Below are 14,272 nucleotides of genomic sequence, written 5' to 3' on the forward strand. Positions count from 1 at the left end.
GCGACAAGGTTGACGGCCGCTGTCCTCGCCGCCACCGTAATCTAATTTGGCTTGAGAGGAACCTCCAGTAATGTCTCATCCCGCCTCTTTCCCGTGCAACCAACTTAACGCCTCGCCTCGTCCTCTCCCTCTCTCTCTCCAGACTCAAGGTTACGTGTAGTCTTGCCTCACCTTTCCCTCTCCTTCTCCCTCTCTCTTGCCAGACTCAAGGTTACGTGAAGTATTGTAACGTCTCTCTCTCTCTCTCTCTCTCTCTCTCTCTCTCTCTCTCTCTCCCTCTCTCTCTCTCTCTCTCTCTCTCTCTCTCGCCAGACTCAAGGTTACGTGTTGAGTCTTACCCCGCCTCTCAAAAATGAATAATTAAATAAATAAAATAAAATAAAATAAAATAAAATAAAATGAATAAATAAATAAACAAATAATAACCCTTTCGTGATATATTATATTGATTGTATCTTAGGTTAAGTTTGGTTATTTCCACCAAAAATCTTTCCTCTTGTTGATTGGTTGGTTACGTAAGATTAGTTTTACTTGGGTGACGCTAGATTAGGTTTGGAAGGGAAAGGTTTGATTCTGGTTAAGTTAGGTTAAGTCTATGTACGTTAAGTTTGGTTGGGTTAAGTTTGGTTAGAATGTTAGGCTGGCTCAAGATAAGGAACGTCAGGATACGCTAGGTTAAGTTACATTAGGTTAAATCTTGTTCCCGCTACTCTCATTCATTTCTCCTCTTCATCCTCTCCTCATCCCCATCCTCCCTCCCTCAATGCTTCCCTCTTCCCTAAACTTGGCGCACTTCACTCAATCACAGTCCCGGCACAAGATCGAGTCGCCGCCTCTCAAAGGGTACAGAGAGAGAGAGAGAGAGAGAGAGAGAGAGAGAGAGAGAGAGAGAGAGAGAGAGAGAGAGAGAGAGAGAGAGAGAGAGAGAGAGAGAGTCAAAGTTACACTAAGACCGCCCACGCCTCCCGACTCCCGATCGCTAACACTCCAAGTCTCTCGTATCCTGAGCTGCCAAAACTCCCAGTAGTAGTAGTAGTAGTAGTAGTAGTAGTAGTAGTAGTAGTAGTAGTAGTAGTAGTAGTGGTAGTAGTAGTAGTAGTTGTTGTAGTTGTTGTAGTTGTTGTTGTTATTGTTGTTGTTGTTGTTGTGTTGTTGTTGTTGTCGTCAAGAGTACTTCTTCTATTAATAATGTAGAAATCTTGTTAATCTGTCATCAGAACTACAAAAACCCGTGTCACTTCAGCACAGATAGTAAGCCGGGTTCTCAAGAATATTTTTTTCTGTTAGTAAGGTAGAAATCTTTTCAAACCCTTGCCACTCCACCACGAGTATTTTCAAAGGATTCAGAGGTTATTAGCCGGGTTTTCAAGAGTGTTCCTTCTGTTAACAATAAAGAAATCTTGTTTATTTGTCGCTATAAAAATAAAAACACTCATTCATTCAATAACTAGCTAAATAATCTAGTAAAAACAAGGAACACAGTGCACCTCTCCTTTCCTGTACGGATATTAGACATAACATTTCTTCTTACTGCTTACAATTAGAGAGAGAGAGAAAAAAGAAAAGAAATCAAGTAAAGTAAGAAGCACAGTGCCTTACTCCTCATTCCACCCACACGCGTATTAGACAAAATCCAGGTAGTAATCTTTCCACGCCAGAGCGGTGAGGTGAGGGAAGCAGGGATAGAGAGAAGCATGAGTGGCGGCAGTCAACGTAAATTAGCACCTCCACTCCCTCTATGCAGCAAGAGATTGGCGCCGCACAGCAGTAGAGTAGTCAATGTAGCGGCGGTTGGCAGAGGTTGGTGCGAGGGAATCAAATTAACAAGGCTACTAAGAGAAAGAGAGAGGGAGAGGAGGAGGGAGCAGGCGGCAGCAAGCGCACCACTGTGAGATTAATTAACGTGATTACTCTGATCTTTACTCCTTCCAACATCTTGCCGTGTAATTAGTTTTATTTACATTTTGAGGTGTGGAATGAAGGTGTGGAAATGAGAGACAGAGGGAGGAAGTGTGTGTGTGTGTGTGTGTGTGTGTGTGTGTGTGTGTGTGTGTGTGTGTGTGTGTGTGTGTGTGTGTGTGTGTGTGTGTTGCATGTTTCTAATGTTTTAGTTGTGTCTAATGTATTTACTGTAAGAACAATTTGTTGGAGTATGCTAGTTATTGGATTTATGCTGTGCTGTGCTGTGCTGTGCTGTGCTGTGCTGCACTGTGCTGTGCAGTGCTGTGGTCAACAAAATACAGGAAGGAAAGAAGAAAGAAGCGCCGCAAGAACACAATGGTTAAGAGAAAACAATTCCTTCAAAATAACCTAACCTAACCTAACCTAACCTAACCTAACCTAATGAAGGACTCCTATACTTAATAACTACAAGTAGGAGCAGTTTTGTCCAGTAAACCCCGGAAGGAAGCTAGGAAAGACGCGCTGCAGGAACACACAAACACCACAAAACAACAGAGAACATTCGTTGCAAGAGATCAAAGCGCTTCAAAAGATCACAATACAAGACAATTAAACATTCTTATGCCTGATAACAAGAGGGACGAGCAGTTTTCTCCAGTGAATCTCCACAGAAAGAAAAGCAACAATGCAATGGCACACAACAACGATACAAGAAAGCACTTCAAAAATACAGATCATCCTACAAGGCAATTAAAGATTCTTGCGCCCGATAACACGATAAACGGGTAGTTTTTGTCTAGTAAATCTCTCCAGGAAGGAAAGATATGCTGCAAGAACACAGAGGCCCCAGAAAACAGCATCGAATCGGAATGCGGGAGCAGCGGGAGCCGTGAGCGTTAGTCTGGCGGGGCGGGATGGACGGGTGGGCTTCGCATTTTTGCTGTCACTCTGAGCCCCGGGCAGAATTCCTACATGGAAATGGGAATTCTTGTGAGTGCGGTCTATTTATCACCAGCAGAGAGAGCGAGTGTTGTGCCCAGCGTCGGGGATCAACACAAAGGGCGCGGAGCAATACATGTAGATTGAGGCAGTAACTGGTGCAAGCTTGGGGTCGCGGGCGGCTGGGGGTCCTAGCGGCTATTGTGTGAACTCCTTGAAAGAACCGAGAAAGTGGATCGTTTGCCGAGCCCTAGTGTCTAGTTAGATATAAAAGGCGTCGTTATGTGCTGTACACTCGCCACACACTGCAATAACAAGGAGGATGAAAGGAGGAAGTGGTGGTGGTGGTGGTGGTGGTGGTGGAGGGAGGCGAGGTGGGGGAAGCAGCAGCAGCCACCAATCAGTGAACTCAATGCGATTCCCATTCACGTATTGATATTCATGTTGTTGCGTCTTGAGTCGTAAGTTGCCGACGCGTCTATTACACTCTCCTCGTGTCCCATGTGTGCAAGTTACGCCAAGAATTTGAATATTTCCTGTCTACCTGCGTCTTGTAAAGGCTGGTGAGTTCAATGGTGGTGATGGTGGTGGTGGTGGTGGTGGTGGTGAGGCAGTTTGGTGGGGGGGGGGGGGAAAGAGAGAGAGAGAGAGAGAGAGAGAGTGAGAGAGAGAGAGAGAGAGAGAGAGAGAGAGAGAGAGAGAGAGAGAATGGATGCGTGGGTGTGTAGTTCCAATGGCTGGCTATCAAGGTTTTCTATTTACTTTTCTAACTTTTTAACAAGTACTTCCCGCCACCAAGATTTACTGGAACTGTACACCTTCAGGAACTGTAGTGTGTGTGTGTGTGTGTGTGTGTGTGTGTGTGTGTGTGTGTGTGTGTGTGTGTGTGTGTGTGTGTGTGTGTGTGTGTGTGTGGCTGTGCTGCTGTTGTTGGTGCTCTTCTAGTAAGAATGACAAAAGTTCCTTAAAAGAATTAGTACAAAATAATACAATAAATCTGGCTTACACTGTTACAAGCGGAACACATCCCAAACCTCGAAAATAGAATATCTTAGAAGCGCTACAAGGCAAATACAATAAGTAAATAAATACATAAATAAAATGAAATTACAAACAAATACATACATTGCCTGAAAAAAAGTTTTAGTTGTTTTAGTTTACCCTTCATGTGTAACTATCATAAACATATTTCATTTTTTTCTATTAATATTTTTTTCTATTAATAAAGTTTGAAATGTTTAAATGCATCATACACACAGTGACGTCAGGCCGATCTTTTGGTTGAGAAGCCTCCGTGTTTCACTTTGCTCCCGCTGCCACTGCAAAACAAGTCCACTATTTCCTGCTATCGAGCTAATATGTTCGCAGTTATTGAAGTTGACACTAGAATATTTAGAAAAGTAAGTTTATCCTGAAGTGTTGATGGTATAATGTTTATCTTAGGCTTCTAACTTTGTACAGCTGTGCTTATGGTGAACTGTTTATTGCATGATGTGGCGCGGTGTATTGCCAGCCAGGTGTTCGCAGGCTGTGAGTGGATTACACACACACTACACACACACACACACACACAACACACACACACACACACACACACACAGGTGATTGCCTCCAGAAGAAGTATTCCCCTAACATTAAGATTCTATCACCTTACTCCCCATATATTCCCCAATGCAATAACATTCTCGCTCTCTCTCTCTCTCTCTCTCTCTCGCCTATATTTATATATATGCATTTATATCTACATCTATCTATATATAACGAAAGAAAGAAAAATTAATATATATATATATATATATATATATATATATATATATATATATATATATATATATATATATATATATATATCCCACTCTCTCTCCATCTGCCTTCCAATCCCTTTGTCTGACTGGTAAAGAAAGAAAGAAAGAAAGAAAGAAAGAAAGGTTTAGTTTTATTCATTTATTTTATACCTTTACGTGGAAAGAAAGAAAGAAAGAAAGAAAGAAAGAAAGAAAAAGAGAGAGAGAGTGAGAGGAGAGAGAGAGAGAGAGAGAGAGAGAGAGAGAGAGAGAGAGAGAGAGAGAGAGAGAAATTAGATTAAAGAAAAATAAACAAATACAAATATTGTTTTATTGGCACATTCGTACGGTCACTGACCTTATTACACACTATCTTGATTTTTACACTATACCTGTCACGTATGATTGTCCTTTCTCTATAGTGTGTGTGTGTGTGTGTGTGTGTGTGTGTGTGTGTGTGTGTGTGTGTGTGCGTGTTCAAGGAATAATCACCCAGAACAAAATCACACCTAAAGTCTCTGCTCTGTCACTGTCTCTTATATTTTGTAGAGGGAGGTTTCCAGACACTTATCCACCAATTTTTGACCACTGCTTTGACCCTTTTATGGGACTGGCATTTCAGTGGGCATTTTTTTTATTAGATTTTTTGTTGCCCTTGGCCAGTGTCCCTTCCTACATCAAAAAAAAAAAAAGTTTAAGAAGTTGCCATTTTCTACCACTATTTTCACGCTAACTCTTCCTCTGATCTTGCTAACTGCATGCCTCCCCTCCTCCCGTAGCCACGCTGCACACGACTTTCTTCCTCTCACTCCTATCTCGTCCACCTCCCTAATGTGAAGAGTTAACCAGTAGTCTCAAATCTTCATCCCTTTTACTGATGAACTCTGTAACTCCCTGCCTACTTACGTATAGTATTTCTTCCTTCCTACGACTGGAACTCAAGAAGGGAGGTCTCAAGACATTTATTCTCAAATTCTGGATAATCCCCTTTGGCTCTTTCCTTCAAGATCTGGCCTTTTTTCCTTTCTTTTTTTTTTGGTGGTTGGTCGTAGGCTGGAGCCCCTCTTACATAAAACAAAATTAGTGATGGATAAAACACTCAAGATAACCCGACTGTTGCTCTGTGTGGCCTCTGAAACCAGTCATGATGGCAAAGAAAAGTTGCAAAATACGTGTCTAGGCTGATGGTGAGAGATACACGATCCCTCTCTGCATTTATCTGAGCAGGGAAGGACAGGCAGGGTCGCCGCGTGTCCGCCCGTTTGTCTGTCTGTCTGTTCGTGTGTCTATCTGTCTGTCTCTCAGTGGCATGAACTTACGCATACTAGAGTTGGTATGTTAATGAAAAAAGTTTTCTCGTTTATTCACGTGAACCGGCAGATCACGAGGCAGACACACATACATACAGACAGACAGGACAGACAGACAGAGAGAGACAGACAGACAGATGGGCGGGGCTGTCCGGTGAGCCTCCCCATTCCTTCCACACACACACACACACACACACACACACACACACACACACACACACACACGAGATAGATATTTGACTAAAAACGAGGAGATATTTGACTAAAAACGAGAGAGAGAGAGAGAGAGAGAGAGAGTGAGAGAGAGAGAGAGAGAGAGAGAGAGAGAGAGAGAGAGAGAGAGAGAATGTTTCCTAAATGTATGAATTTCTCTCTCTCTCTCTCTCTCTCTCTGGCATGTATTTTTTTTTCTTTAATTTTCCCAAGTATTCCGAATGGTAACACAGGAAGACTCCAGAACAATGGTACCCCGTCACCCTATCCTCTACAACCTCCCCCTCTGCCTCTCATTACCAAGAGATCACCAGCACGTGTTCCTCGCCTTTGGGAAGCTCTCATGACCCTTACAAGAAATCCCCACCTCGCCATTCCAGATTAGCAAGAGAAGCGCCGTGTGATGCTGCAAACTTTTTTTGCTTTTTATTTGATTTGACTTTTTTTTTACATACATTTTACTCATTCACTTCACTTTTTACACTCATTCACTTCTTTTTACATAATGTTTCTTTATTTTCTCTTATTATGACTTAATTTATTGTTTCTTACTTCACATGTATTCCTTTCTTATTAATCAAGCTTATCAACAATTCACTTAAACACCATTCAATTTTAAAAATTACTTTCCTTTTCTTACACTTATTCACTGTTTTACTTTATTCCTATGCTATTAGACTGGTAGTAGTAGTAGTGTTTTACTTTATTCCTATGCTATTAGACTGGTAGTAGTAGTAGTGTTTTACTTTATTCCTATGCTATTAGAGTGGTAGTAGTAGTAGTAGTCAGTCAGTCTGTCAATCATTTATTCTTTCTCATAATATACAGTAAGCTGTACATCACAATGATGATGAGAGGAACATACATACGTACGTACTGAAGATGTGTGTTGAGTATGTGTGAGGAGTACTCAACTTACATAATAAATTAGTATAGCATATGCATATGGTTTTCGGTTATGATCCCGTTTCTTCCACACACACACACACACACACACACACACACTGATTACATTAAATTTTGACGTCAAAGCCTGCGCAAGTAGGAGCTGTACCTACCTTGCATATTCTCTTTCTCATGACGGCGGTCAAGGAACACCACACACGTCAGTGGAGGGAAAGGAGGAAAAGAATAAAGAGAAGGAAGAAGACGAAGACGACATGGCGGCGGTGGTGGTGATGGTTGTAGGGTAACGCACAGCTTGCTTCCCTCCACCACCTCGGCCACACTTCACAGCTCCACCACACCTTCCTCACACACACAGCAGCCCAGTGTGGTAGTGTTCAAGTCACCGTCAAAGTAGCCTAACTCACAGCGTCAAGAGATAGAAGTGTTCAGCGGGGAGCCACAAAACACGCCACAGCAGAGAAATGCGCGCGCAAACTGGAGAGGAGTTTTGTGCTGTTGACTGTTCACATTTGTTGTCTTAGTTTAGCTAATAGAATAATAAGTACATTTTATTTATTTACAAGTGGAAGTAAAAGAACTGCTAAATATCCGGTATCTCAAGCCATACGCTCTTCACATGGAAGAAGCGGCAACACCGCGTGTTCGCGCGCAAACTGGATACGAGTCTTGTGCTGTTGACTGTTCACATTTATTGTCTTAGTTTAGCTAATAGAATAAAAAGTACTTTTTTGTTTATTTACAAGCGGAAATAAAATACCCGGTATCTCAAGCCATACGCTCTTCACATGGAAGAAGCGGCAACACCGCGTGTTCCAACAATGTCGTGAGCTGATGTCTGGCCCACCTCCTCAACTCTCCATTTCAGCATATTTCCTCCCAGGCTTGTTTCTTCTGCTGTATATCAAGAGCCTGTCGTTTGGATACGAAAATAGATAAATAAAAATAAGTAAAATGTACTCATTTTTCGAAAAATAAAATCACAGCTAGACTAGATTTTTTTATGAATCATTACTTATAGTCTTCTAATAATAAATCAAATATCAAAACAATGCCAACTCCATTAATAGAAAAGAAAGAATAATGATATTGAGCCGAAATGTTTTTTTTTCCCCCTCCTTTCCTCGGTACCTAGTCACTTTTCCTCCCCTTCATACTTTTTCTCTACCCTTCACCTTTCTTCCTTCTACTGCTATATAACACGAGTCTAGAAACAGCTAGAAATCCTGAAATTTACGCTAAATATTGACGGGGAGAAACTGTTACCGTGGCAGAGACAGGGCGGGGCTGGGCTGGGCTCGGCGGGGCTCGGCAGGTTGGGCCCCAAGGATACTGTGGTGTTTATGTGTCTGCCCTCTGTGTATGTGTGTGTGTGTGTGTATGCGCGCGTTTAACTGGATAGCTGCTCTCTCTCTCTCTCTCTGTGTGTGTGTGTGTGTGTGTGTGTGTGTGTGTGTGTGTGTGTGGCAAAAAAACGGAAGTATTGGTTTGATGGTTGATTACTCTTAGGTTATAGTTGAACGTTACATTGACGTCACGAAAGAAAAAAGAAAGGAAAGAAATTGCAATGTAACGTTTTCTTCACCGAGGACGACACCTGCATCACAGCCACTGACGGTGACTCGCTGCACTCTTACAAGAAGTGAAGGAAAGAAGCCTAACGATGGCTAACGATGCTTAACGAAGGGCCTGCATCACCATCTCCTGACTCTTCTCCACACATTCACAAAAAAGTGGCCGCTTTGCCGCGCTGCCCAACGAGGAGTAGCTCTGCGTCACTACCCTACCGGCGGGGACACTTCCCAAAGCTGACTTAAAAAGCAAAGCCCTGGAAGCAAGGAAGGCGGTCAAGTTGAGCGCACGTAAGCCAGAGAACAGCCTCATCAGCTCACCAAAGTCAGTGTGGCAAGACGCACGGCAGCAAGTAGCAGATAGTCATCAGCCCCGTCCTCGCCTTCACAACGCCCACAAAACCAGTCATCAGCGTCATCAGGTATTGATTGTCAGTCGTCTCGCCCTAAGAAAAGTATCCACTCCCGCCCCTCCGAGGACCATGAAAGCTGCCCACCGAGCTGTCTGCCCGGGGCCGTCTTAAAGAGAAGGATTCTATCTGCTGAAGGGAAGGTAACTGAAGGGAAGGACGAGTTCTTACATAAAGACTGGCGCGTGTGTACCGGTGTGCAAGAACGGCAACAATAATAGCAGCAGCAGCAGGAGGAGGAAGAAGAGTCTTAGTAATTGACACTTGGAGACAATAATTCAGAAGGTGAAAATGGACTTAATACATAAACAATAAATCAGTTTGGCCTGTCCTTGTTTTTAGCTTTCTTTTTTATTATTATTTCAGAGAGAGAGAGAGAGAGAGAGAGAGAGAGAGAGAGAGAGAGAGAGAGAGAGAGAGAGAGAGAGAGAGAAACGGTAAAAAGAAACAAGAAATAGAAGCAAATGCATAATAAAATGACAAAGACGATAACAAAAAAAATATAAGTAAAAACAGAAGATGAACAACATGACAACGATAACGAACAAGAATCACTATACTCCACCTCCTCCTCTTACCACAAAAGACACCGCTGAGCCATACACACACATGTTCAGTAACTAACCACGGCCACCCTCAACCAGATTCAGTCGCTCGAGCGTCACTCACGTCCACTGCTGACTCGCTGGCTCGCTGACTCTCTGCGCCTTTGCTTCGCTCCTCATCCTTCTCGAATACACGAGGTGAAAGGCTAGCCAGGTACTCACATCCTCGTTCTCTGCTCTCCACCAAGGGACAAAAAGGCCTCTTACTATCCATGGGTTGTGATATGAAAGTGAAATTATAAGTACTGGTAGGCTTACAGATATACGAGTACTACTAAAGGTGCGTCCACACGATCGAACAATGCTCGACGGACAAAATTGTTACCAACTACCAGTGGAAAGCGGAAAGGCTCGTTGATGACGTCAGAAGCGAGCACCAAGTGGTGTACCGGACATTGTCCGTGTTCGCAGCATCGAAACGTCAGACACTGTCTGGTGTGGAATTATACGATACTGCCAGACACTCGACGAGCAAAGTCACTTGGTTACAGGATTTTCAAAGTCCGTCAGTTCATTAGTTCTCATCGTCCTGTGACCATGGCCAGCAGTACCTCAGTCAATGAGAAGAGTTGCCACTGGGACAGAAAAGAGACCCTGCTACTAATAGAACTATACCGGCAGAATCCATGCCTATGGAATGTAAAGTCTACTGTGTACAAGGATAGGAACAAACGTGTCGCGGCCATTAATGAAATAACGGCAGGACTGAATAGAAATGGATTATCTGTTACTGCTTCTGAAGTGAAGAAAAAAATAGAATCCATCCGTAGTCAATATAGGAGAGAACTACGAAAACAGGAGAAATCAAAGAAGTCGGGGGCTGGTGCTGACGACATTTACACCCCCATATTATGGTGTTTTGATGACCTCTGCTTCCTCAACGATGGCGACAGCAAGAGAGAATCCGTGTCAAGTATGGATAGCCAAGTGTCTCTTGTGCCTGAAGAAGTGTCTGATCATGAGGTGAGTACGTAATTGTCGTATATCTGTCTGTTTACCTGTCTTTGAATGAAAAAAAAAATGAAAAACCAAACAATGGCCATACATTCTTTATTGCCACAATCTACCTTTATAATACATTTTGTCAACAAAGCAATGTAAAATATGTTCAATATGCAACATTGGTGATTTTTATGATACATTACTATTATAATTTTACTCCCGAGTTATTGTAACTTAGCCTCATGTATGTCTGTTTTGCCAGATCACAGTACCTTCCTCATTGAAATATTTCATATACAGATTGCGTACAATTGTGCCGTTGATGGTGGTGTGTTCTTCATACTCGAGCGGTAGCATGCCAAGGATTTCATCAGCGTTTTCTATATTTGCATCAGAACACAAAGTTGGGGTGATAGGTGCTTTGCGAAGGTAATTATGTAGTGCAGTGCAAGCAAGAACTATTTTCTCTACTTTTTTTGGTTCAAGGTTAATGGCTTTATGAAACACTTCAAATCTTTTAGCAAGTATTCCGAATGCGTTTTCTACGGTGCGTCGAGCTCTTGACAGTCGGTAGGAAAACACACGTTGCTCAAGGTTTTGATTTTGATGAGAGAAAGGCTTCATGATATGACGCTTCAGAGGAAATGCATCATCAGCAACGATCACATATGGTAATATTTTTGAGCTGTTTGGGAGTACCTCATCATCTGGCATACCGGCAGATCCTGCTTCAATACGCTGGTTGAGAGAACAGTTACCCCACACTCCACCATCCGACACTCTTCCATTAGTGCCCACGTCAACATATATGAAGTTTGAGTCTGCATTGGAGACAGCCATTAACACTATGCTGTGGCTTCCTTTGTAGTTGTAGTAGAAGGAGCCGCTATCAGGTGGTGGCCTTATCAGGATGTGCTTCCCGTCAACTGCTCCGATGCAATTAGGAAAGTTCCATTTCTTGGAAAATCCCTGTGCTACACGCTTCCACTCCTCCGCTGTTTGGGGTGTCTGTTAATGAGAAAAATGTTATTAAAGGTCTTTTGTATGCGTTCTCGATATATATAATACATTATCCTCCTCTCTCTCTCTCTCTCTCTCTCTCTCTCTCTCTCTCTCTCTCTCTCTCTCTCTCTCTCTCTCTCTCTCTCTCTTTCACAGGAAATTAAAACGATAATACACGTTGACATACACTAATGGCTTGTATCTATTTCCAGATTTTCAATGATCCTATACTTCAACAAAATGAAGATGGTTCTGTAACCCATACAACACCAACGCCTGTCACACCTGTCCCAAGTACATCGCATGATAATGTACCACCTGCAACGCCTGAGTCTTCACGCATTCAGACTCAAACTACCCGAGGGAGAAAAAGGTCTTTACTCACTGACGAGAGGCATGAGGTGCTTGAAGAAGCGCTTCATCAACTGAAAGAATTATCTCGATCGGAGAAGGATAGCGATGAAGAAAGTGCTTTTGGTGATGTTGTTACCAATGATTTGCGAAAGATGAATGTAGAAAATAGGATCCATGCACAGAAACTAATTTCTGAGGTACTTTATCTGGGGAAATTAGGGAAGCTCACCTTTTCATCCAAGGTTGTTGGCTAATTATGTAGTACGACCATTATTGTCTGTATTGAAGTGGCATTAATATGTTAACAATAAATCTGTGACAGTTAAGTGGTAGTATGTCTTTGTCCCTGGTTTAGAAACAATATTCATGAACAACTTTACATATGTGACATATGTGTAGAGATGCACTTTTATATGACGGGTTGCGCTTCAACGTGGGTAATGTACGAGTGGCCAAACACCAAGCACTTGGGTCTTTTTACATACACCTAACAAGATGTATATAATGTATGTAATTAATCTCGCGTCTATGCTTAACTGTAGAGATGTTCTTCACATTACGCAAGTCATATTCATAATATATGCACCGTCACAAACAAGCATTACTTACCTTTAAGTATGGATCCTTAAGCACATCATAGATGGTTTGGCACATATCAGGAATGATTGCAGACAGACTCTGTTTTGAAATCCTTGTGCTGTATTGAAGTGAACTGTAGGAGCACCCGGTGGAAAGGTACCTCAACGTTGCTTCCAGACGTGCTGCAGGTGAAATGCTCTCCCTCATACAGGTGTCCTGCTTTGTTATAAAAGGTTTTAACTTTTCCAATAAATCGTAGAAGGTATTTGGGTCCATCCGCATATAGTTCGTAAAGTCCGATTCATAGCCAGTTCTCAATTCTTGCAAAATGGTTGCATGGCTTCCCCTTTCATTTCGTTTGTGCAACCAGTCCTTGCACCATTCCCTTCTTGTCATCTCCTCCTCCTCCTCACAGAGTACAGCAATGATCATGCTGCATAGTGCAATTTTTTTTAGCCTTCTTTTTTTTCTTGTGGACCATGGTAGTGATGTACTGCACCACTCGTCCAAGGCCACACACTGACTTAAATGCCTGAGTTGCCAACGGACATCACCTTCGAACATTGTCCACCGGTCTTTGCCCTGTGAGCAGAGTTGAAACAGTGGTAAACAGCCTCATCTGGTACCACTGATTGTTGCCAGATCCACTTCCATCGTTTCACCGCTTATGACGTCATCCTGCTTCTCCTCTGATATGGTAACGATTTTGTCCGTCGAGCATTGTTCGATCGTGTGGACGCACCTTAAGCATATTTGAGGCGCTGCGGGCCACAAGTACGTAAGCGCAAAAATTAACTTTCGAGATAAACGCGCTCAAAGTTTAACACTGATAATGCACCTAAGATTATTCTAAATATGTTTGTATTATACATCAATAGAAAGGTCTTGAGAAGTTCTATTTAGTTGTGTAGGTTTTGGTGGAAAATGTGAAAATTTTCGGAATATTACGAAAAAAAAAATTTTCGCTACCCCCGAACCATAATTTTTTTTCTCTGTAACAGTGGTTCTAAGTATTTAAATTAAGAGTACCTATTATAATAAGGAATCTATGAAAGTTTCATGAGGATCGCTGTAAAACTAAATTTTTTATGAATATTTTCCTAGCGAAAAAAAAAAATTGCTCGTGATCGGAACTTTAATACTCGTACCATTCAGTTTGGCATCCTGGTATGTTCAAAGGTGTGTAATATTGATAAAAGTCTGTTTGTTTAATGATTATGGTATGTATTAATACAATAGTAAGACAATAATAAATTTTAAAGTGGAGGAAAAAGTCGGGAAAATTTTTATTGTTTGTTTTAACATTATGGGTTGTCTCTCATCCTTTATACTGGCTTGAGACAGTTAAATTCATTATCAGGATAGGCCTTTTCCATCCTGGCAATGAATTTAGCGGTGTAGTGCCTGCCTGGTGACGATGTCCCTCTTCTTCGCCTCGTCCTTCTCCTCCGTCGCTGCCTCAAGTTCGATCACCAACTTGTCACACGTGCTGCACGTGTCGACCTTGGGAGGGCTCTGACCGATGTTGTAGGTGGTGAACATCCTCCTGTAGGCGTCGAAGTTCATCACCTTGTCCGCCGGCACGTCCTTCCCCTCACACCAAAGCTGGAAGAGGGAGTAGCAGTGCTGCTGGGTGTAGCCAGGAGGCAGGTAGAGACGGTGACGTGACTTGGCACGGGAGTAGTGGGATGAGCAGAGAGGCAGGGACTTGATGTGGTCGTGTCCCAGCTGCTTCACGTCCTCAGCAGGCTTGTT

The 14,272-nt window shown here is 42.5% G+C and overlaps 2 protein-coding genes across 2 annotated transcripts; one reads left to right on the forward strand and one right to left on the reverse strand.

The window, feature by feature from the left end:
- The first annotated feature begins 9,913 nt into the window (after positions 1-9,913).
- LOC135099404 (uncharacterized) lies at positions 9,914-12,264 on the forward strand. The gene is made up of 2 exons (XM_064001734.1): positions 9,914-10,603; positions 11,797-12,264. The coding sequence occupies exons 1-2, from the start codon at positions 9,998-10,000 to the stop codon at positions 12,190-12,192; spliced, it is 1,002 nt and encodes a 333-aa protein (XP_063857804.1). The 5' UTR covers positions 9,914-9,997; the 3' UTR covers positions 12,193-12,264.
- LOC135099403 (uncharacterized) lies at positions 10,674-13,266 on the reverse strand. The gene is made up of 2 exons (XM_064001733.1): positions 12,548-13,266; positions 10,674-11,590 (listed from the first exon to the last, which is right to left on the reverse strand). The coding sequence occupies exons 1-2, from the start codon at positions 13,079-13,081 to the stop codon at positions 10,823-10,825; spliced, it is 1,302 nt and encodes a 433-aa protein (XP_063857803.1). The 5' UTR covers positions 13,082-13,266; the 3' UTR covers positions 10,674-10,822.
- Between the last annotated feature and the right edge of the window lie 1,006 nt (positions 13,267-14,272).

Source organism: Scylla paramamosain, unplaced genomic scaffold, assembly GCF_035594125.1.
Source record: "Scylla paramamosain isolate STU-SP2022 unplaced genomic scaffold, ASM3559412v1 Contig125, whole genome shotgun sequence".
Taxonomy (NCBI): Eukaryota; Metazoa; Arthropoda; class Malacostraca; order Decapoda; family Portunidae; genus Scylla; species Scylla paramamosain.

Coding starts and splice junctions, on each gene's coding strand:
- LOC135099403 (XM_064001733.1), bottom strand. CDS start 13,081: ATGTTCGAAGGTGATGTCCGTTGGCAACTCAGGCATTTAAGTCAGTGT. Junction 11,591..12,547: donor TTAAGGATCCATACTTAAAG/GTAAGTAATGCT, acceptor TCTCATTAACAG/ACACCCCAAACAGCGGAGGA.
- LOC135099404 (XM_064001734.1), top strand. CDS start 9,998: ATGACGTCAGAAGCGAGCACCAAGTGGTGTACCGGACATTGTCCGTGT. Junction 10,604..11,796: donor AAGAAGTGTCTGATCATGAG/GTGAGTACGTAA, acceptor ATCTATTTCCAG/ATTTTCAATGATCCTATACT.